We start from the raw sequence: 21746 nt of genomic DNA, 5'->3' as shown, positions 1-21746 counted from the left end.
AGTAATTGATTATGAATTCCTATAGTGTTTCCTGTTACCTTTAGCTCCAGTCTGATAATCTACAACCCCATAAAAGCAATAAATAATATAATCTGCTGAGGTTGTCAAAATGATTAATATGGTTAATACTTTGATACCAGGTGTTTCAAAGTAATACAATCCCTGCTGTGTAAATAATGGCTAGGTCAGAAAAACAACTACATATATTTTATTAGACAGATATGTTTGGAGAGGAACGATCCACCAAAACGGCAAAAATTCTCCTGTACATGTTTAAATTGCACAAAAACCTTCTGTTTGTATGCAGTTTAGACAGCATTTAGGAACTTTTTTGTGATTTTTAGTCATTAAAAACAAGAAATGAGCCGATATCAGGTGTCAAAGACATTTTTTTTTTTTTTTGCTGTGGTAGTGAAACAAATACTGCTATTGTTTGATTTGGCACTTTTAAGCCCAAGACTCACACATCTCAAAAAAGTAGGGACATGGCTATGTTAACCATTGTGTAGCACCCCTCCATATAACCTCCCTTGTGTCTGCTTATGTCTCATGAAGGGCTAGGGCCTTGGACATCATATATGTGTTGGTAATATTCGTGAAATAAGCTTCAGAGCAGCATCTGGTGTGCAGACTTGATTTTTTCAGTTTTTCCAAACAAAATTTGGATTTTGCCATTTTGCCTCAGTCCATTTTAAATGAGCTTTGGTTCAGAGAAGATTGATGCATTTCTGGATCTATGCATGATACAGCTTTTGGGGTTGGCACAATGAACTTTTTACAGACAATGATTTATGTGAATGTTCCTGAGGCCTTGCAGTAATTTCCAGCACAGAAACATTACTGTTTTAATGCAGTGTGGGCTTAAGGCCCTGAAGATCACAAGCATCCAATACTGATCTTTGGCTTTTTTCCTTGTCCACAGAGATTTTTCCAGATTCCCTGAATCTTTTGATGATATTTTCTGCTGTAGATGTTGGGATATTCATAATATTTGCTATTTTACACCAAGGACATTTTTTCCATAATTTTTAGACGTAGATTTTCATAGATTGGTGAACTTGTGCCCATCTTCACCTCTGTGACACTCTGCCTCTCTAAAATGCTCCATTTATATTGTTACTGAGCCATTGCCAATTAACCTGATTAGCTGTAAATGCTCCAGCCTTTTGTCATTAGCGCTATTAATTTTAGAGCCCTTTGTTGCCCCAGTCCTACTTTGTTTTAGATGTGTTTGTGCCATAAAATTATAAATGAGCTTCTATTTTCCATCAAATGTTAAAATAGCTCACTTTCAACACTTGATATGCTGTTTATGTTCTACTGTGAATAAAATATGGGTCTATCAGATTTGCAATTCATTACACTCTGTTTTTACTTACATTTTACACAGCGCTCTGACTTTTTTGGAATTGGGGTTGTTATTAGTGATTGTTGTGAAGTCTAGTGTTGTTCTTACACAAATGTTGGGAAATGCTGATTAGTAAATTTGGCTGTGCATTGTCTGCTATCATAATCAACTCAACAGATGATCTCTGATACGATTGTTTTGGGGATCACAGGGTGAAATATTTGGAATTACCTGGGCAAAAAGAGAAAGGAAAATGTGATCATGACCAGACCACAATTAGGACACTGTAGACCTGCATGGGACTTGGCAAAGATAGGCAATCACGAGGATGAACTCTGCAGAACGTGCAGCAAACTGTTAAACATGTGGGTGGGTGTTTGGGTAGCAGGTGTGGGTGGGATGTGGTGCATTTCATTTGACTTTTTATGTACAGTATGTATTTTGTGGTCAGGTTGTGTTGTGATGATCAAGAACAGAGACAGTCATATCTTGGTTTTGCTTCCTGTTTCTTTTGGACTGCTAGCCATCTATTCTGTTTGATATTGGTGCACATGTATGCAGACAAGCCCTCACTCCTGTATAGTGATTTCTAATATTACCCAACAGAAACACAGAGAGGGCGAATCCATCTGCTTTGCAAGGTTAACACTGTTCATCCTTACTGTGAATTTTTAAATTTTTTTAATAATAAAAAACGGATCAAACTTATAACTGTGTTATAAAACACTTAAATCCAGACTATTACACTGGGACATCCGTTGAATCCACTGAAAAACCAGTCAGATCGTGAAAGCTGGACTTTATATTTCTACTAGTCTCCTGAAAAGACTATAGTTTGATGCAATAACTGACCTTAGAGGCGCCAATGTGCTGCAAGACATCTACTCTGCCGGAAATCCGGAAGAAGAAGATGAAACGTTTGGAAACCGCAGGATCGTCTCCAATACGGAAGGTGGCGCTAGAGATGCACAGAAAAAGTAAACACACAGATGAGGGTTGACATTATCAGGGGAGGGTCACAGTTTTTTTGGTGGGGTGAATACAAGAAGCTAAAACCTGCCACATTACAAGAGAAGTGGAGTAGATTTACCTCTGCAGACTAAGTAAGTACAGACATAGAGCAAATGTGATATTAACCCGTCATTGGCTAACTAAATGTCAGAGACAGCCAGTCTGTTGGGTAACTAGCTGATGCTAAAACAGCTAATGTTAGCAAAACAACCATGGTGAAGCTTCGACAAGGGGTCAGTTTTATCTTGTTTACGCGTCAGCCGCCATCCGTGGGTGCTTTCACAAAAGTGTGTCTTCTTAGAGTTTAAAGCTAAATTTTAGTCATATCTTTTTCGCATAAAGTACAAGACACCCACGTTATTTGAGCATCAGTTCGCCATTGCTGTATAGCAAAATATGCTAACGTTAGCGTATTCTTCCGAACACCTGACCTGAAACGGTACAACCCACTTGAACTCAAATCTCATAATAACACATGACGACGGTCTGGCTGATGTGTTACTAAAGCTGTTAAATATCGGTTATATTAGAGCAGGCGAACAAAGAAGAGCAGGAGCGTGGCAGGCTTACTTCAGAGAGGAAGAGTGAACTTAAGTGTTAGCAAAGCTAGCTGACTGAGAGGAAGGTACTTTGATTCCTATTTTTTGCTTTACTTCTTCACACTGTGACATCTATCCTCAGTCGCATCTCTCTGTTTACACTTGTATTCTCTGTCTTTTAGAAATGCAGTCTGTGGTAAAACAAAACCTCCATTCGGAGACCGAAGCAGACATCAACAAGCTCATCAACCTCAAGCTGAATGCATCCTACACCTACCTTTCCCTGGTGAATCTTTATTATGAACTTTTACCAAAATGATCAAGTCACTGTGGTAATGAGAATGAGCTAGTAGCCAGTGCTGTTTGTGTTAGTATTTTTCTTTCTCACTGTCTGCTCATGAATCTTTAAATGTCATGGTTCTGTCTTTTCTCTAGGGGATGTATTTTGACAGGGATGATGTTGCCCTGCCAAAATTCTCCAGTTTTTTCCTGGAGCGCTCAGTGAAAGAGAGGGAGCAGGCTGAGAAGCTGCTGGAGTATCAAAACATGAGAGGAGGACGGATTCTGCTTCAGAACATTGTTGTGAGTACACAATGTTCTTTATGTCATTTATGAGGTTTACAGGTATTTTCAAACCAATTTTGTGCATTTCCTGTACTCCAACTGTATTTAATTATTGATTTTCTTTTCTAGAAACCAAGTAGAGAGGACTGGAGAGGTGGACTGGATGCCATGACCTTTTCTCTGGACTATCAAAAGTCCCTGAACACTTTTATCCTTGAAGTGCACCGCAGAGCTGGCAACCACACTGACCCCCATGTAAGTCTGGCTCTGTTTGATAGCACAACTGCCACTATTTCTAACACTGTTTTCAAGCTGATAGTGAGTATGAACAAACGCTTCACTGAAAGTGTGGATAAGTTGAGTTTCCTAAAAACTCTCCTGTAAAGTTGTTACTAAAAAGTAGTAGATACCTCAGCTGAATCAACCTATTAAATGAATTTTAAAAAGGAAATGCTTATAGATTGGCGTTAAGATCATCTGTTCTACTAGTTTCTTGGCATTTAGTTTACTTTAAATGAAATAACATAAACTGAAACATTCTATTCATTTCCTTTTTGAAGGCCACATGTGTACTAGAGTTTTCTAATTGACTCAACTGATAGGGGTTTAGAACTGTTTGCACACTTTCACACTTTCAAGGCTGTCTAAATTTTCAGTCTTTTTTAGTCACATGTGTTTAAAAGCTATACAAGTTTAGATCTTTTCTTGATCAGTGGTATTAAAAAGCTTCAAAATGGATTCATATCATTTCTTGGTGACACCTGATGACTGTGTCTGAAACGTTGCCAAATATTTGTGCAATTTAGGCAGTGTGTAAGAGTTGGTGTACCATTACCCAATTTTGGGTGCCTTGGACTTCTGTTCTTTGTAGTCTCGATTTCAAAATTGGTATTGAGTCATTTGATTTTGTGTTGCATCATGATTATGGTATAGTTAGAGCATAAACTATATGCCTTTGTGACATTTTTCCATCATTATGGATGCCATTGAGGCATAATGGGTGGATGAAGTGATGCCACAGTACTAAACCACACTGCTAATTAACAGATTGTAATGCTTAATATTATGCCATCACAAAATCAATGTTGTAATGGTGTCATGATGGTGCTGCTGTGGAAATGCACTGTGAAAACAGCTTCATATATGATTTAATGTCTCACTTGCTATTCTCTGTCTTCCTTTTTCCAAAGATTTGTGACTTCCTTGAGCAACACTTCCTCATCGATAGCCATGAAACCATCAAGAAGCTGGGCGATTACATCGGCAGTCTCACCCGTCTCACTTCCTCTGAGACCCACGGTCCTATGGGAGAATACCTCTTTGATAAACACACTCTGTAGAAAGGTCACAGCAGCACAGTGACATATGCTCCATATTTCAGAAGCTATATAGAGTCAAGAAGGCGACAAATCTGTGCATTTTACTCCGTTAAGACAAAGTTTACCACGAACTTCTCCCTTGTAGCAGAAGCGCAAGTAACGTTCTCAGCAAGATAACAGAAAATACCTCAATTTCTATTGAAACCATGTAAAAATAAGTCTCACTGAAATGGTGCTGAAGCTACCATTTATCTAAGCTGTTCACTTGGGTCATTTGTTCATTTGAAAATATTGTCTCTGGTGTCATACATTCCAGCCCGTCTGAGATTTTAACCTTCACAAACATTTATAGAAGACATTAATTTTGAGTCAAAATTGTAAAAAAAAAAAAAAAGGGATCATTTAAAATTTAATAAACCAGATCATGTTGATCTTGTCTTTGTGTTTTTACTGCTACGTTATCAGTAAAATTGTTGCTCAAATGATATGATCTAACCTGAACTTTGTGTTTTTCCCTAATGTCATGTCTGAACCAATAGAAACCTGTAATGATGACAGTGGGACTCTTCTTACTCACTGGGAGTTTAATGTTTAACATTAGGCTGCAGACACTTGGTGGTTAAAAATGTCCAGTAAATAACATGTTTCAGCACAGATAAGATTCAGTCTAACAGTACAGTACGTCATGTGCGTGCATCACAGATAATGTTTCCTTTTTTACGTGTGTAGAGCAACAACATAACTAAATTACGTTGAATAGGCATTATTCAACTGGGTAAATAAAAACAAGATCTTTTTTAATAATTCTAAATTGCCACAGAACAAGGTAAATTGGCTTTCTCAAAATACTGCAACAAGAAACACTGAAGTGCTCACAGGATATCAGCAGGTTAAAATCTAAATGGTGGTACGGGTCGGTCTGTATTTACATTATGTGTAGAGTAGAGAAAGCCCATAATAATAAAATGGCATTATTAGGGTGTAGGTGGCCATCATCTTTGTTTCTGACTGACCTACCTCTATAAATAAAGACATAAAAGGTCATAAAATGCTTTAACATTTGCATTATTGATTAGTACAACAGTCTCATTAAAAGCAAATAATATTTGATGATAGTTCCTGTTTGCTTGCTTCCTCTACGTCAATTGAATTATTAGAAGAAGCTGTTTCATGTTGGATTGGAGCCCCTGTGATCTTCAGATGAAGCGATGCAAACACATGGCAGCATGCCTGCAGATTATGCCTCACAGTGCTCTAAATACGGATATGTGTTTTGTACAGTAAAATGGTAAGCCAAAGACCTGTGCAGGCTAGAATATCCCCTCTAAGTGAAAGTTGTGTGTAGATTGGTGATTGACAGCGAGGACAGCTATGCCGAGGGGATTAGTGGAGGGCCTAATGCACACAGTCTCTTCAGTCTAATAGATAAGTACAACCAATGCAGCTATGTCTCACAAACAACTTTACAACTCGGTGAGGAAAAGCCTTAACATCATCCAACAAGTTTGAGAGTTTTTTTTTACAAAAAAGAAAGAGAAGAAGGGTGAAAGTTGCTCTTTCAGCATCAGCAGTAAGAGACGTAAAGCAACAGATGTGTTGTCAGTATTCTAATATCGGGAGGAGGGCTAGAGGGGGATTAATTCTCAATGCTGCTCTAGTGATTTGCCAGCAATTCAGCTTTGATGGAGAGGGTTGAAAGGAGCATGTCATTTGGAGTCAACAACATACAGAAGGAACGATGAGTGTGTGAGGCAGAAAAGGGAAGCAACAAGAAAGCATTTTGAACTTAAAGCTGATCCAACAGTTGTTTGGTATAGAGGGGAATAAAGGGACATATCAACAGGTAAGAAAAAGAAATGTATGGTTTTGGTTAACTGAGAAGGTAACATGCTTTAAATGGTGCAAGCTGGTGAGAAAACGATGTTTTTTTCCTGCTTTTTAACTTTTGATATTTCTGCTCAAAGATGTGTTACTCTCTTTTGATAAGTTTCAAATAAATGAAGTATATAGACAATTAATATTTAAATTTAATTTTAAAAATGCAGCAACTCCCTTTGAGAACCTTTAAATTCCAACACAAAGTAAACCTTATAGTTAATGAATATGAGGATAAATACTCCTGGATATAAAGAAAAATGGCAATTGGATCAACATTTGCCAAAGTGCACAGAGCATCCTTTGTTAAGCCTTTAAAAGCACCAGTTAACACTTCAAACAGGTAATCACTGCTCCAGCAAACAGTTCAGACACATGTCAGTAACTCTCATAATTTATGTCTACACCTATGACCACTGTTGATGACTGTGGGACTTTGCTTATTCACTGTCATGTAAAAGCTTAATGTTTAACATTAGACTTCCTGACAAATTGTGGTTGAATTGTTCAGTTAATTACATGTTTCAGCAAAGATAAGATTCAGTTGTTCAGTACAGTATGTCAAATGAGTGCATCACAGACTGTCCTGTTTTACTTTGTTTGGGTCTCAGTGGCATCATGCGTGGTCTAGTGCTGATATATCATTTAAAGTTATTAAAAAAAGATCAGTCCGAATTTTCTGTGTAACTTGGTTTGAATCTACTGTTTGAACACATCAGAAAAACAAAATATGAGTGGAGGTTAAATCCAAAGCATGTATTTGAAACCATGTTTCATGTTTCCTTCTTCCTGTTAGTGGCACTTGAGGTAAAGATTTATTAGAATTTTTTATTAGTGTAACAAGAGTTTCTCCAACAACACAGCCATTGTGTATCCTATAAAATAATAACAAACAGTCGTTATTCCAGAAAACTCTACATGGAGGAAAATTTAGGGTGGATGCATCCCTATTTATTTAAGCTATGACGATCCAGGATTTGGGATTAATAATGTAGCGCCACAGTTTAATCCAGTTACATGCAGAGAGTGACGAGAGAAAAATGGGGATGGGACAAACAGGGAGTGAACGCCTGAGTTATGGGAGGAGATGACAGAGAGAATGAGAGTAACAGAGGGATTAGGGTCAGCCATGTTGAGCATCTGGCTTAGAGATGTCCTATGCTCTCCAACTGTACTGCAACGCATGGACATAGGGATTACATAGAGTACATATGAAGCTGTGTTATCACTCACTGTGAAGCCAACATGACAGAGAACAGTGCAAATAAATAACTGGACCCCTTCTGTTGTTTTTCACAGCTGACATGAGGCTGGCCAGCGTTGGGGCCCGTGTTCGGAGGGCTGCAGAGTCGTCCGAACCAGAGTCAGAGGAGGCAACAGAGCCTGCTCATCATGAGCACTCCCACTCAGAACACCATGAGCATACCCACTCAGAACATCACCCTGGCCATGACTACAACCACATGAAGGAGAAGTTTATGAATGAACTCGGTCATCTCCCAAGTAAGCATCTTCTAGGAATGGTCAACACACTAATTCAATATTCAGCTTACATGCAAAAAATGATTATATAACTTTAAAAAAACAGTTAAAACAGTGTAGAAAAGGTAAAGGGAAAGAGGAAATACTGGAAACAGACTTTATGTTTAGGGATTTCAAAGAGGACAAATCTCCAGAAATTACAAACCCCAATTCCAAAAAACTCAGGATATTTTGTAAAATAGAAATAGAAACCGTTTACAGTGATTTGCATATTTTTTTTCAACATATACTTAATAGAATGTCGCACAAAGGCAAGATAGTTTATATTCAAACTGACAAAACTTCATCGTATTTTAAAAAACAGACAAATTCTGAATTTGATGCCTGTGAAATGTTGCAAAGATGTTCGGACAGGCCAAAAAAAGAACGGAAAAGTTGTTGAATACCTTTAGAGCATTCCACAGGTAATTAGGTTCTTTCGTAACAGGTGACAGTACAATGTTTGGGTAAAAACTGAGTGTTCCTGAGAGGTTTAGTCATTCACAAGCAATGAAGGCACAAGATTTTCCACGTAATGAAAGACAGTATGGACAAACAGTCCAACAACTACAAGGAACTTGGAGATTTCATCATCTGCAGGCCATAATATCAAAAGATTTAGAGAATCTCGAGAAGTTTCTGCATGTAAAGGGCAAGGCCAAAAACCAATATTGAATGGTGTCATTCTGTAATGGATGTTACAATGCTGGCTATCACACTGCATCTACAAATGTCAGGTAGGACTCCACCATGCAAAGTGAAAGTCGTTATATCAACACCTTGAATTCCAACTGCTCTGGCCAAGCTCATCTGAGATAAACTCACCAAAAAGGTTGAAAAGTTTGCTGTTGTCAGACAACTTTTGGAAATAGCCTAGCTTTGAGTCGTCCAGGCTAAAGAGGGAGAGACGTTCAAACGTCAGCATCTGTGATGGTATGGGGGTGTATCATTGCCCATGGCATGGGTAACTAGCACATCTGTGAATGCAACACGAATACTGAGAGGTGCATAATGGTTTTAGAGGAATTTAAGTTCCCGTGCTTGTTTTAGCATGACAATGCTTAGCTACATTCTGCACGAGTTATAACAGCATGGCTTCAGAGTAAAAGAATGTATAAGACCAGGGGTGTCCAAACTATGGTCCATGAGCCAAATGTGGCCCTTGGTCCATTTTAAATTGTCTCTCAGCAAATTCTAAAACATAAATGAAAAATGGCCAACATTAGAATATGAAGCTCGTGCTTCACTGTATATTTTATCTTTGTTTTCTTATTGACAAAAGAGTATATTTTTGTGTTACCTTGGGGGCTTGTCCGGAAAGGTAACACAGAACAATACTTGTCTGTCAATATGAAAACACAGAAAAAAAAATTATAATCTGTGTAGACGGTATGAATTTATTTGGATCAGGGTATGTTTTCATGTCAGCAGTAGGCAGTGCTAACGTGCTAATTCTGTAAACAAACATTTTGACACAACAATTCATTGATGTGCTTTTTAATTGTGACTTAAACTGAGACAACACTGTAAATTCTCATTCTGACCAGTGTGCAGACAGTGGTAGCCAGGGCCAACCAGGGCTCCCCTGAAATCTAACTTTGATATCATAACGGTTAAGCATATGAAAGTGGCCCTACCCTTAAAATTTCCTGCATGTGGCCCTCACCCCTGTGCTAGACCAACCTGCACCATCTGCCACTGAAAATGTATGGTGCATTATAACGTGCAAAGAGTGACAATGAAAACCTTGTGCAGACTCTTACAGAACATAACAAAAAGAGGACGAAACACAGTGGTAAACATGCTTCAGTCCAAAGTTTTTTGCTACATATTGCAGGCATCAAATTCAGAATGAGTGGATACTTCCAAAAGCAAACAACAAAGGTTTGAATATAAAATATCCTATCTTTGTGCTGTATTCAACGGAATAGATTTTTGAAAGGATTCGAAAATCACTGTATTCTGTTTAAATTTACATATCAAACAGTGCCCCAACTTTTTGGAATTTGAGTTTGTGTACAACACTAAGTTTCTGACACTTTTTGCACATTATATATAATATTTTTGGGGAGCATGACAAAATATTAATATTGGTTTTCAGAAAATTCTGAGTGGAGAAAGTGCCACAGAACTGCACTCCTGCTGAGGTGCTTCATTAAGGCACTTAATGCTACTGGGTGCTGTTGTACAGAGACACTTCCTTACTGGGAGTGCGTTTTTATCAGATTGTGAGGAAGGGTGTTGCTAATAACATCACATGCATGTCACTAAACTGTCGCAAGATAAAGAAGAGCTTGAAAATTAGGAGGACAAAATGCTCAAATGAACCCCCCAATTTACAGTTATTTTCATATTTTCTGTTAGGATATTAAAATGTATCAATGTTGTTCTGTTTCCAAGAGAAAATTTACTCTTGTAAACAGAATTTTACAAGAGTAGAGCTAAACATCCTCTTTAAAGCGCTGATGTAAGCACAAAATCTTTTAATGTTGGACCTAAGGGAGCCCAGGTGATCAGACATTAACTCATCATATATACTCTCTTATCATGACATCAACTCTTTTTGTTGCAGTTCCTATGTGGGCAGTAGCAGCTATAGTTGTGGTGGTCCTGGTTCTAGTGGCATGCTTCATCTTCTGTGTTTTCAAGAAATGCTTTGGGAAAAAGAAAAAGCCCAAGAAAGTGAGGGAGAGGAAGACGGGTCGCCGCAGAAAGGAAAAGGAAGGTGAAGGAGAGGCGGGAGAGAAGGTGTGTGATTTTCAATTATTTCTTTTTTCTGAGTCTTACCTGATGTAGATTTTCATGATGAATGTCTGATGCATTGGTGCTTTTATTTTGTAGGAGGGTGAAGTAAAGAAGCAGGGGGAGGAAGAGGAGAAAGAACAGGAAAAGCTGGGTAAGCTGGAGTTCTCACTGGACTACAACTTCACTGATGCCCAGGTAGGTCCTGTGTGGAAACAGTTTTTCAAAATATGAACAATTATAATTAATTCACAGTTACAACATGAAATAAAAGTAGACTTGTTAGGGCTGATCCTTATTCTCTCTTTTAAAGCTTATAGTGGGCATCCTCCAAGCTCAAGACCTTGCTGCTATGGACATGGGGGGGACCTCAGACCCCTACGTTAAAGTCTTTTTGTTACCAGACAAAAAGAAGAAATACGAGACTAAAGTTCAACGCAAGAATTTATGCCCTGTTTTCAATGAGACTTTCATCTTCAAGGTACCACGTGGTTGATTTTGAGAGTTCTTTGTCTTGATGTTTGTTCATTTTCTTGTCGATATGTCTCTGTCACAGCTTGTGTTGGTGTTGATGACCAATCATGTTTTACCCTCAAGAGGCAGAAGTTTGGCCTATGTTTCTACCTCCCTTGTTTTTCATTCCTTGAATGGCGTCTGTCAAGGTATCCATCCCCCTAGAAAACAGTACAGTATGTTTAGATTTGTCTTCTGTCACTAAATGTTCTTTGTAATTGTGTGGATCAGTGCATTGTTATATTGAAACAAAACTATCCGCTCTCAACCTTCTTCAGCTGTACTTCTCTAAATTTCTGTTTTTAGATCCCATATGCTGAGTTGGGGGGAAAGACTTTGGTGTTGCAAGTCTTTGACTTTGACCGTTTCTCAAAGCATGATATGATCGGTGAGATAAAGATTCCCATGAACAGTGTTGACTTGGGCCAGCCAATGCAACAATGGAGGGACTTGGAGAGTGGAGAAAAGGAGGAGGTATGATAGGACATGTCCTTATTAAGGATTTAATCACCTTTCCCTCACCATATTGACAAATTGTATCATGTATATGTTAGCAATAGGCAGTATGTGTTGTATAGTATATAAAACATAATGATAAGGCAGTAATGTTATTAAAGACATCTTTATTTAAGGGATCATTGCAAGTTCTAATATTTCTCTTTCAGCAAGAAAAGCTGGGCGATATTTGCATTTCTTTACGTTATGTACCCACTGCTGGAAAACTGACAGTGAACATTATGGAGGCAAAGAATCTGAAGAAAATGGACGTTGGGGGATTATCAGGTAATTAAGCTTCTGGTAAATTACCATTTCCTCTCATATTTATTGCATGTCTTATATGGGTGGGCATATTAATAAAGTTTTTAAAAAGCAGCCTGATGCCTCACAAAACATAACTATATCATCCTGTTTTTTTTCCTTTTCATCAGATCCATACGTCAAGATTGTTCTGCAGCAAAATGGGAAACGCATCAAGAAGAAAAAGACAACAGTCAAGAAAAACACACTGAATCCTTACTTCAACGAGAGTTTCAGCTTTGATGTTCCCTTTGAGCAGATTCAAGTAAGCTTCTCCTTCATACATACTATCACTTTAAAAGTTGATATGATACACAATTAATTTTGTAATATTTGTTTGTTCTAGAAAGTGCAGGTCGTCATCACGGTGTTTGACTATGATAAACTTGGAAGCAATGATCCGATTGGGAAAACCTTCATGGGTTATGGAGCAACAGGAGTGGGTCTACGACACTGGTCAGATATGCTTGCCAATCCCAGACGTCCTGTGGCCCAGTGGCACACCCTCCTGCCTGAGGAAGAGGTCGATGCAGCAGTCAAAGCAAAACCACGTTAGAGTAGCACCTTGATAAAATGTTACAATACTGCTGATGTGTTACTTATCCTGATGTTTGTTTTTTTTTTCAGTTTTGCATGTCTTATTCTGTGTTTTTTTCTCACTTCAGTGTGTTAGTATGCGCATGTGTATGCTTGTTTAATGTACAAATAATTTTTGACACTTGTTTGTTATTAAAACCTCGGCATCTTGTACTCATCTTGTACCGTAAACCTCAACGAATCCTCGCTTGTGTACTTGGAAAGTATAAATGTGCATCTTTTGTGTGTTCTCATGCACTGGCCAAGTATGATGTGGATGCTTAAAGGAGTGATCTCAGAATTACTCTGTGTTGCATTGTAGACAATAGGCCTCTACATCTAACAGTATGTAACCCAGGCTTTTTTGCTGTTTTATTGTGCTGTGGTGCAGCAGAGTCCTGAAAATGTTCACTTTAATGTTCTGGTTCTTGTCAAGTTAAAATAAATACAAAGTGGGCAGGTTCACAAAAAGGCTTCCCTTACTCTCTGATGTATAAATAAAGTAGAGCAAATGATAATTCAAGATGTGGAAATTCCCTGAAGGGATGCTGGAGAAAGATAGTATTATTTAAATTTTCCCAGCAGTGTTATGCAGCAGACCACCAGCAGATGGCGCCTGTCCTCCCCATCTGAACAGTGCTGCCTGGCAACGGGACTCAAACTTTGTTCACAGTTAACTGCATGATCTAACGGCTGGCATAATAGAGGAATAAGGTGAGTATTTTGCATCACATTTGTTTTGGTAAACTTAATTTTAGGTTTTAAACCCAGGCTGAGGATAGTAGCAAGTCTGTGCCTCTGAATATCAACTTCATTCGGTAAGCTTGCTGTAGATAAATTGTAACCCATAACCGTGCTAGCATTAACTAACGTTCGTACGCAGCTAAAGTAAGCTATTTTCCTCGAGCAGTGTGCCAACTAACACTCTGTCGAGCTTTAAAATCAACAATACTACTTGATTCACAATGTGAACAACTTACAGTTAAGTCCACAGCTTGGTTTTTATTTCTTTAGGTCACTTTAAAGGATGAGTGCTGGACGGGCGTCCGAAGGTGCGGGCTGCATCAGTTGGTGGGGATTCAGTCCTGCGCGCGACCTGCTCCGAACCGGTGAGAACCTGCAGCTGCATGAGTGTGCTCACGTGCTCAAGATTTTAAAGAGTTATTAACCTCCTTAAACCTATATATGGGGATATTAAATCTTGGCTTTCCTGCAATATTGAAACATCTTCTACTAGGAATTTTGAGATAATTGTCCAGAATGTCCATTAAAGTTTAACCTGGAAATTTCAAGCATATACATTTTGTGTATGTATATTCTGGACAGTTTCACTGGAAGCTTAGGGTGAATATTTGCTTTGAAAATTTCAGGAATTTTCAAGTAATTTTGGGATTTGCATTCTGATTTTTATGGGAATTTGCTTTGGAATCTTTAGTAGTTTTATTGACATTTGGGAAAACTTAAGGGATTTTTTTTTTTTGGATGTTTGGGGGAATTTCTATCATTTTTATGGTATTGTATTTTGGAGTATGCATTTGTTAGTGTTTGGGAATCTGATTTGAAATTTTTGGGGAAATTTGCTTTGTAATTTCAAGGAGTTAACATGATTTTTTGGGGCTGTTTTTTATTGTTTGTTTAGGCTGTGTGACAAAGTTTTACTGAAACATTTGGTGAATATTTGAAACACTTTGGGGGTACTTTTTATGGGATACTTTCAGGGGTGGAAAGTTACTAATTACATTTACTCAGATTACTGTTTTTTGGGGGGTACTTGTACTTTTTGAGTACATTTTGAAATCAGTTATACCATTTTTTACTGAATGAAGAGCCCCAACAACTGGCCGACACACAGCCAAAACACATGCTCATAAACCAATCCAGAGCTGTGTTTTCTTAAGAGCTGAGCTAGAGCTTTTGTATGTTGTGTTAAAATGTCCGACTGTATGTTTCCTTTCTCTGCTTAGGCCCTGTGAGACATGAGGGTAAAGCCAATGTTTTACTGGTTGGCAGTGGAGATCCACGACATATTTTGAAGACCATTGCTGGTTTGCAGGGAACTGAAAGCTTTCATGTAAGCCTGGGAAATTTGTAGTCAATTTGTAGTAAAATTCCCCACCATATTGTTAAATAGCATTGCCTTCACTCTGCTCTGCTGCAGGTGTGGGTGCTAGAAAACAGCATGGAAGTGGTTGCTAGACAGCTGCTGCTCCTCTACCTAGCACTGATGCCTCCAGAGAGCATGGGGAATAATGGTGATTGGGATTTTGTGAACATTTTCATTTCATTTTTGCTTAGCAAACACATTAAGAAAGCTAAATATGTCCTATTATCCTGTCATTGTACCACATTTTTATGATTTCAGAGAAGACAGAGGTTTTCCTCGACATGTTTGGAAACAGTGAGATCCGCAGTCAGACAGAAGAGACTTTAAAGTGTGCTGCTTCACAGCTTACTCTTTGTGCTACTGAGACTTTGGAGAAAGAAGCGCACCCATGTCTGAACATAACTCTTCTCAAGGTAAAATAATGTGTTAAACTTAACTATGCTGATTCTTTTTGTTTCCATTGGTTCTTTTGATTGACTTCCTTTGGATTTTCAACTTGACTAACTTCATACTCAATGTTTTTACAGTTCAAGGAGAGAGATGAGCTGGACAGAATATTCAAGTCATGGATCCAGCCTCAGTCTTCTGCTCCCATCATAATGTCCAGAGCCTGGGATTATCGAGTCAGGCAGCACCTTGGGTCCCGTTATGACTCCAAAAAAGGCTGCTTTGATTGGGATCTGACAATGAAACTGCATGAGAAAAAGGTACATTGTGAATATTTAATATAACATCCTGTTTGTCAATAAAGATCTGCCACTTTTTAACATGGATGGAATCTTTTTTTTCCTACACTTATTCTCTGTAGTGTGGTGTCATCAACAAACAACAATACGTACGATGGAGGGAACGAGGTTTGGCGTTTGAAATGAGGGAAGGTGTCTACCAAATAACCAATCCGAGTTTGCTTTCCTCAAGAGTGTTCAGTCAGGTATGTGCTTTTTTTTTCCTCACAGTAAGAGAATATGAATGATTAAAGCTTATTTTGTTTGTTGATTTGTTTATTTTTGGACAGAAAGGGGAAAGAGTGGCTGTCAGGGGCTACTGGGGAGACGTTGTGTCCAGTCCTTACCTCTCCTTTGGCATTGAAACTGATGACCAAGACCTGCTGAAAACACAAAATGGGCAACACACAAAAGTAAAATATGCAGCAATGATAGTTTTCTTTTTCGTATAAATGGATCACTGCAACTTTAACTTTGATTGCAAAAGACATCACTTTAGATGGCCCATATTGGTCTTGTATGCATTCGTGTATTTAATTTTATTTATATTTTTACATTTTTACATTTATCTTTAACTACTGTATTTTACCATTAGAATTGGTGTACCTTTTATAAGTGCAATTTTATAATTTTTTTAAGCTATACATTCTTTTAATTTATGTATCATCATGACTATGTCTTTTTTATGTATTTTACTTTCCTTTTGTAATTTAATTTTAATTATTTAATTCTTAATATCATCATTATTATCCATTCTTTTTTCCACTTATATGTTTACCCTTTTTAAAATTTTATGTATTCATTTATTTTAATTTTATTTTATATATTTATGTGTGCAAAGCTTGTTGCATGACATTCAAAAACACACAAGGCTGTAGCAACAACTCAACAACTGTAGCATCAGGCTGCACAATTGAAAAAGTGAAGCTTGTCTGAATACTTTTGGAATGCACAATATATCATTCAGAAAATGTGCTAACTAAGAAATGTTCATGTTTCTCCCTTCACAGACAGCCCAGGATATCTCCTTTGCAAACATTACTGCAATGTTCCAGTCGCTGTCCAGCAGACGGGGCTGCCCCACTTCTTCTCAGTCAGACAGCGAGGCAGAGGAGCCATCCACTCAGACAGACCGAAAATCTGTCACTATTAATGGTAAATGGTTATTAAATTTAACAGGCCTGTGACTCCAGAAATAGCAGCTTATGTAAGGACAAAAGCTGCTGAAGTCACAGGGAAAAGGCTCAGGTGAACATGAAATTGACATTAGTTTATATTGCATAATTTGTATATTTAGTGTGTTTTAATAAACATGTCAGAGGGTGATTAATAATCTGATATCTTCTTCAGACTTGATGCATCTAAAAGGGATCTCTGTGACGTTCCTGCCTTTGGACTCACTTCAGAAACTGCACCAAAAACAAAAATATTCACATTTTTTCAATGTCATTTACTTCTCTGCAAGGTAACCCTTGAAACATAATCTTACCAAATTAAAAGCTCATGTTTCCTGTCACCTTGGCTGCAGACCGCTGATGTGATCATGTTTCATTTCTGTGTTTTTGTTTCCCCCTATGTAAAGCTGCGTGCACCAATTGGGCCCATCGGTGAGACAGATTGCAGCACCAGACGCTGTGCTTGTCGTGGAGTTGGCCAAGTGAGGGTTTTTATAGTAACAGGGCTTGTTACCATAGTGATGGTACAGTCACTAGGAGTATAGTAACTGAGCTGTGCAATTCATTTGCTTGATTTTTTTTGTTTGTCTACTACAAATCCCATGTATGATTTCAATGAGACACACTTGATAATAGCTGTAAGAGTGGTGAATGAAATTGGAGTTGCATTTGTGTCTCAGGTACATTCTGGATCTAAACAAAGAGCAAGAAGTCGGCTTTGCAGAGACAGTGACCAGCATCGCCTTGGAGGCTGAATTTGAGCCTTGGCAGGAGAGGAAGAGTGATGACATTCATGCAGTTTTCACACCACAGAAGAAATAAAGATGCCTGATTTTAATTCAGTGTAATTTTAGCAGGGATTTTTTCATGTTTGAATTCTTAAAACATATTGTATTGCCAAATAAAATTACATACAGTTGATAAGAACGAGTGTAGTACAAACCTTTTATTGACTGAAATTGCCACACAAAATCATTTTTATTTGTTGAAACTTGAGGGATTAGCACTGCAAAAATTGCTGCAATCTTGTATTAAAACTAGTCAGCTATCTTTTTGAATTTTTTTGTGCTTCTTTTGGGTGTTTACTTCCAGCGACCTCCAACCTTCCCCTTCCCATGGCCCTTTTTGCTGCATCGAAACAAAAAAAAAGTAGATTATGATCTGTCACAGTTCAAACACCAAATAAAACTGAGTTAGCAAAAAATGCAAACGCTCTATTACTATTCTTCTCTGTATTTTAGATGGCTGCATCCCCTGTCCCACGTTTTAAATAGTTAGGAGCACTTAGTTTCCAATTTCTTTTTATCCATGTGTTATTTTTGCATAAAATAATGCAAAGTGGCTCCCTACAATGCTCTTCCTCTCCTGCTGGCGTAGGAGTCATGTCATATTAGATTCAGACAGGCAGTCTGACTCACAATTTCTGAGCATGTTGGATTCTGTTCAGGAGGACGTTGATCTGAAAAATGAGCACAATCTGATGTCACTAATTAGCCATTTTTAAAAAAACTTTTATTCTTTATATCCCAGCTTAATGACTCACCTCATACTTCTGCCTCCTCATCTTCTCGGTCAGGTCGAATTTCTCTGACTCCAGCTGGTAGATCCACTCCCACATCTCCTTGGCTCGTTCTCTGAACACATCAGCATTAATAGTTTAAGATGAAGGCACTGGATCTTTTAAAGCACATTGTCCAGATGTATTTGCTGCATATAAATAATGTCATGATGCCAAAATTTTAACTTAGATACTGATACTAAGATTAGTATGTCTGTGCATAATACTGAAATGATTATGGCCGCACTTTGTATATGACAATTTATCGACAACCTTGAGTGTAAATATAACTCTAAAATCAAGTTTTAGTCATTTCATGTTTGTTTCATTTTACTTGGGAATTTTTTTTATCTAAATGCATATAGTTGGTTTTCCATATTTGGTCAAAAAAACTGTGCTGATGCAAAACTATGAGATTAACAGAATTTAGTTTAATTTTAGTTTTATTAATGTAATTTGTTATTAACTGATATTATTTTTAAAACAAATTATCAAAACAAATGTTTATAATGTAAAATATGTTCTGTAGGCCTGCAGTGACCAATGCTCAGGTGTTATTCTATGAATAAAATAGATTCTGCAGACATTTTCAGGAAAACATTGCTCCAGCAACCAAAGCACTTTTTTTTTTTTTTTTTATTCATCCAGGATATTGTATTCACTCAGAGCACTGGTTTGTCCATAAGGATGTGGAGATGACATGAGGGTTGGTGCCTTTTTTTGAAGATATTTTTGAGCTTTTTATAGCTTTATTCAGAGAGGAGTGGATAGAGTTGGGCACAGGGATGAGAGAGTGGGGGAGAAACATGTCAGAAGGCAGGCACAGGCTGGACTTGAACCCAGCCACCTTTGTACACGGGGTGCGACGCAACCTCTAAGCCAGCCGCAACCCAGTGGGAACCATATTTAAAGAATTGCCTTGGATGTTTAATGTAGTTACCTGGCACTTTTCATCCTTGCTATTTGGGGAAAATGTTTGAATTTTAATGATTTTAAAGAGAGGAAATGGAAAAATAAGAAAAAATTGTACACACTACCAGGAAAAATGAAGTTAAATGCATGGGATGAATACATATAAGTTAGTAGCTCAGGACTGAATTGCCACCACCAGTCATGTATCCAAACATCGTTAACTATCCAGTGTTTAGTCTGAGTGCGTAGACCTACATGAGTTTCAATGCTACAAATCCTTGGACACTCATAACAAGCAGAAGAATTGCCACAGCACAGCAGTTCTCTCTGCACCTTTAGCATCAGGTTCATTGGTTTGCCAGCAGACTTGCTGTTGTTATTGTTGGTAGGGAACCTGCTTTTCTCTTTACTGTAACTGAATGAATAGCTGGAGCTATTTATATCCCTGTGACACTGTGCATACCTAGCTCACTTATTTGACCTACGAATAGCACTGAATGCCTGAATGTAGGACTGTACCAATTTGGATAAAATGTACCAAAAGAGTACTGAAATCTTGGTAAACCATGCAACACTGCATGCTGTCCTTGAACTGACCTCAGGCCGTCTTCCCGCAGGTTCTCAATGGCTAGTGGCTTGCGTCTCTCTGACAAAGTCTTCTTCTTGATTTCCCTCGCAGTTTGCTTTTTGCCTCGTCTCTGCTCCACCTGTAGGAAAAATGAACACAAATCCCTTTCTTTCTATGGAACATTATATGAGGATATATTCACTCTCAATGCCAGCTGTATGTGTCCAGAAGTATCTCTCTGACCTTGGCTAAGAACCCTCCAAAGTGAGCTCCCATGTTGGAGAGCACTTTTTTCTTCTTTGCCTCATCATCTGCTCTCTTTTTGGCCTCCTCGTCCTCTTTTCTCTGTCTCTCCTCCTACAGAAGTCAACTTCAGTTAATTAATGCAGTTTCTTTTACTTGAGGGTTTGCAGGGTCACTATATTATGATTTCCTGGATTAGACAATGTATGTAATGCAATACTAATTACAGCAATCCGTGTCTGTCTGTCCCGCTCTTTTTCAGCTCTCACACGCTGCTGCTCTGCTCGTTCTGCTCGGCGACTCTCCTAAAAGGAAAGAGATCCCAACTAGTCTTTAATTAAAGACTTTTTAATAACTTTAAATGCAAATTCATGGAAAAGCTGGAGAAAAAAAAACAGGAAAAGACTTTACAATCCTTTCTTTGAGTCCAATCAGCTCTTCTTCCTCCTTTTTTCTCTGCTCAAAGTGGACATCAATCAGAGTCTGCAGCTCTAGAAGGTCCTTCTCCATCCTCTTTCTGTGGATATCCTGACAGGAAGCAGAGGATATACAGATCAAGATGATTTAATTCTGTTTTTGGTGCATAAATGTTCCACTGACTAACATTTTGAAGGTACATACATCAAAATCCACCCTCTCCCCCTCTGGGATTTTAGGGGCAGCAAGCTGCGTGACCAGTGGCCTGTAAGAAAACATGCAGGGATGCAAAAGCAAAGTTTGTTTTTGTAGTTTCTAATTCATACAATTTCCCTCATGTCTTTAATTTCCTTGTAAAATTTGAGAATACTTTTATTTTTACTACTACTTTGTTGTCTTACTTGTATTTTGGGCGTTCTTCTTCAGCCCAACAGCCAGAATAGACACAAAAATGTGAACAAGGGTTAGTTAAAGGTAAGATGTAAAAGTCAAAACAGACAAAGAAATTCAAGGTTGGTCGACCATCCTATGGTTATGATGGACTTTTACTCAGATTGTCTTTGAATGTACTGTTTCAAAGAAGAGATTAATTAAACGAGCCTGCTCAGTGTTTCAGACTCACCTCCTTCCCCCTGCTCCTCATCCTCCTCCGGAGAGACTACAGTGATAGAGATGAGGTTTAAAGAAAAGATGAAGGTTCTGATTGATCATATAAATGGATGATTGCTCTTACCCTCCGGATGAACTCTGAGTAAAAAGAGAATTGAAAAAGGTTAGACGTGTCAGAGCAGACGCTCAAATACCTGTTAACAAAGAGTACGTTAATATTAGCACAGGAACTCACCCATGTTCCTCTAGATCAGACATGGTGACACTGGAGAGAAAAGCATTAAAGAGAACAATCAAAGCTACTTTTAATGTGCCAGTCAAACAACTCTTCCCCCTTCATTATTTTCCTCAGTGTAGTTCTGCAGATCAGGGTGATGACTCCATGGAGAGCTTTTAAGTGTTAAGCTTATCTGTAAGCCCACTGACAAGTTTATTTTAACTTCAACACCTGACTCTAACAATACCATGGTATCTGCATCATGCAACATCTGCAGGCACTGTCCAACCGCCCCAATGGACCTGGTTCTAAAGAGTGGCACAATCCCAAGAAGCTGGATTCACATTCGAAAGATGCACGAATAAAGAGAACAACATGCTACCAACAAGTTTCCATGGTTTAGTTGAAGTTA

At 38.2% G+C, this 21746-nt stretch overlaps 4 protein-coding genes across 5 annotated transcripts; 3 read left to right on the top strand and 1 right to left on the bottom strand.

Annotated features, from left to right (window-relative positions):
• The first annotated feature begins 2306 nt into the window (after positions 1-2306).
• On the top strand, positions 2307-5212 carry zgc:56095 (uncharacterized protein LOC406286 homolog). 2 transcript variants are annotated; one of them, XM_041815368.1, is made up of 5 exons: positions 2307-2451; positions 3081-3184; positions 3334-3480; positions 3592-3717; positions 4653-5212. In XM_041815368.1, exons 2-5 carry the CDS (start codon positions 3083-3085, stop codon positions 4800-4802), a joined length of 525 nt encoding a protein of 174 aa, XP_041671302.1. In that variant the 5' UTR covers positions 2307-2451; positions 3081-3082; the 3' UTR covers positions 4803-5212. The 2 variants fall into 2 exon arrangements, with proteins under 2 accessions (XP_041671302.1, XP_041671303.1); XM_041815369.1 differs by lacking the exon at positions 2307-2451 and adding an exon at positions 2857-2984.
• A 137-nt stretch (positions 5213-5349) lies between these two features.
• On the top strand, positions 5350-13154 carry syt5b (synaptotagmin Vb). The gene is made up of 8 exons (XM_041815371.1): positions 5350-8159; positions 10750-10925; positions 11019-11117; positions 11233-11400; positions 11739-11906; positions 12098-12215; positions 12362-12495; positions 12577-13154. Exons 1-8 carry the CDS (start codon positions 7961-7963, stop codon positions 12784-12786), a joined length of 1272 nt encoding a protein of 423 aa, XP_041671305.1. The 5' UTR covers positions 5350-7960; the 3' UTR covers positions 12787-13154.
• Positions 13155-13447: 293 nt separating this feature from the next.
• LOC121528136 (dynein assembly factor 3, axonemal-like) lies at positions 13448-17813 on the top strand. Its single transcript, XM_041815367.1, has 12 exons — positions 13448-13520; positions 13821-13915; positions 14771-14877; positions 14965-15058; positions 15169-15323; positions 15438-15617; positions 15719-15841; positions 15926-16048; positions 16646-16790; positions 16986-17100; positions 17218-17292; positions 17491-17813. The coding sequence occupies exons 2-12, from the start codon at positions 13834-13836 to the stop codon at positions 17630-17632; spliced, it is 1341 nt and encodes a 446-aa protein (XP_041671301.1). The 5' UTR covers positions 13448-13520; positions 13821-13833; the 3' UTR covers positions 17633-17813.
• A 79-nt stretch (positions 17814-17892) lies between these two features.
• LOC121528138 (troponin T, slow skeletal muscle-like) lies at positions 17893-20712 on the bottom strand. The gene is made up of 8 exons (XM_041815370.1): positions 20692-20712; positions 20503-20619; positions 20319-20396; positions 20092-20205; positions 19878-19987; positions 18354-18444; positions 18229-18269; positions 17893-17938 (listed from the first exon to the last, which is right to left on the bottom strand). Exons 1-8 carry the CDS (start codon positions 20695-20697, stop codon positions 17893-17895), a joined length of 603 nt encoding a protein of 200 aa, XP_041671304.1. The 5' UTR covers positions 20698-20712.
• Between the last annotated feature and the right edge of the window lie 1034 nt (positions 20713-21746).

This window comes from Cheilinus undulatus, linkage group 20 (genome assembly GCF_018320785.1).
Source record: "Cheilinus undulatus linkage group 20, ASM1832078v1, whole genome shotgun sequence".
Taxonomy (NCBI): domain Eukaryota; kingdom Metazoa; phylum Chordata; class Actinopteri; order Labriformes; family Labridae; genus Cheilinus; species Cheilinus undulatus.
This window is presented reverse-complemented; position numbering and strand designations above follow the sequence as displayed.

What these genes read in the sequence shown, in the direction of transcription:
- zgc:56095 (XM_041815368.1), top strand. Translation starts at nt 3,083, where the DNA reads ATGCAGTCTGTGGTAAAACAAAACCTCCATTCGGAGACCGAAGCAGAC. An exon ending in CCTACACCTACCTTTCCCTG is followed by an intron (nt 3,185 to 3,333) that starts GTGAATCTTTAT and finishes TCTTTTCTCTAG; the next exon opens with GGGATGTATTTTGACAGGGA. An exon ending in GCAACCACACTGACCCCCAT is followed by an intron (nt 3,718 to 4,652) that starts GTAAGTCTGGCT and finishes CTTTTTCCAAAG; the next exon opens with ATTTGTGACTTCCTTGAGCA.
- syt5b (XM_041815371.1), top strand. Translation starts at nt 7,961, where the DNA reads ATGAGGCTGGCCAGCGTTGGGGCCCGTGTTCGGAGGGCTGCAGAGTCG. An exon ending in TGAACTCGGTCATCTCCCAA is followed by an intron (nt 8,160 to 10,749) that starts GTAAGCATCTTC and finishes TTTTTGTTGCAG; the next exon opens with TTCCTATGTGGGCAGTAGCA. An exon ending in ATGAGACTTTCATCTTCAAG is followed by an intron (nt 11,401 to 11,738) that starts GTACCACGTGGT and finishes TTCTGTTTTTAG; the next exon opens with ATCCCATATGCTGAGTTGGG.
- LOC121528136 (XM_041815367.1), top strand. Translation starts at nt 13,834, where the DNA reads ATGAGTGCTGGACGGGCGTCCGAAGGTGCGGGCTGCATCAGTTGGTGG. An exon ending in GTCATTTACTTCTCTGCAAG is followed by an intron (nt 17,101 to 17,217) that starts GTAACCCTTGAA and finishes CCCTATGTAAAG; the next exon opens with CTGCGTGCACCAATTGGGCC. An exon ending in CTTGTCGTGGAGTTGGCCAA is followed by an intron (nt 17,293 to 17,490) that starts GTGAGGGTTTTT and finishes TTTGTGTCTCAG; the next exon opens with GTACATTCTGGATCTAAACA.
- LOC121528138 (XM_041815370.1), bottom strand. An exon ending in TTGGACTCAAAGAAAGGATT is followed by an intron (nt 20,397 to 20,502) that starts GTAAAGTCTTTT and finishes CTTTCCTTTTAG; the next exon opens with GAGAGTCGCCGAGCAGAACG. An exon ending in ACAGACAGACACGGATTGCT is followed by an intron (nt 20,206 to 20,318) that starts GTAATTAGTATT and finishes TGACTTCTGTAG; the next exon opens with GAGGAGAGACAGAGAAAAGA.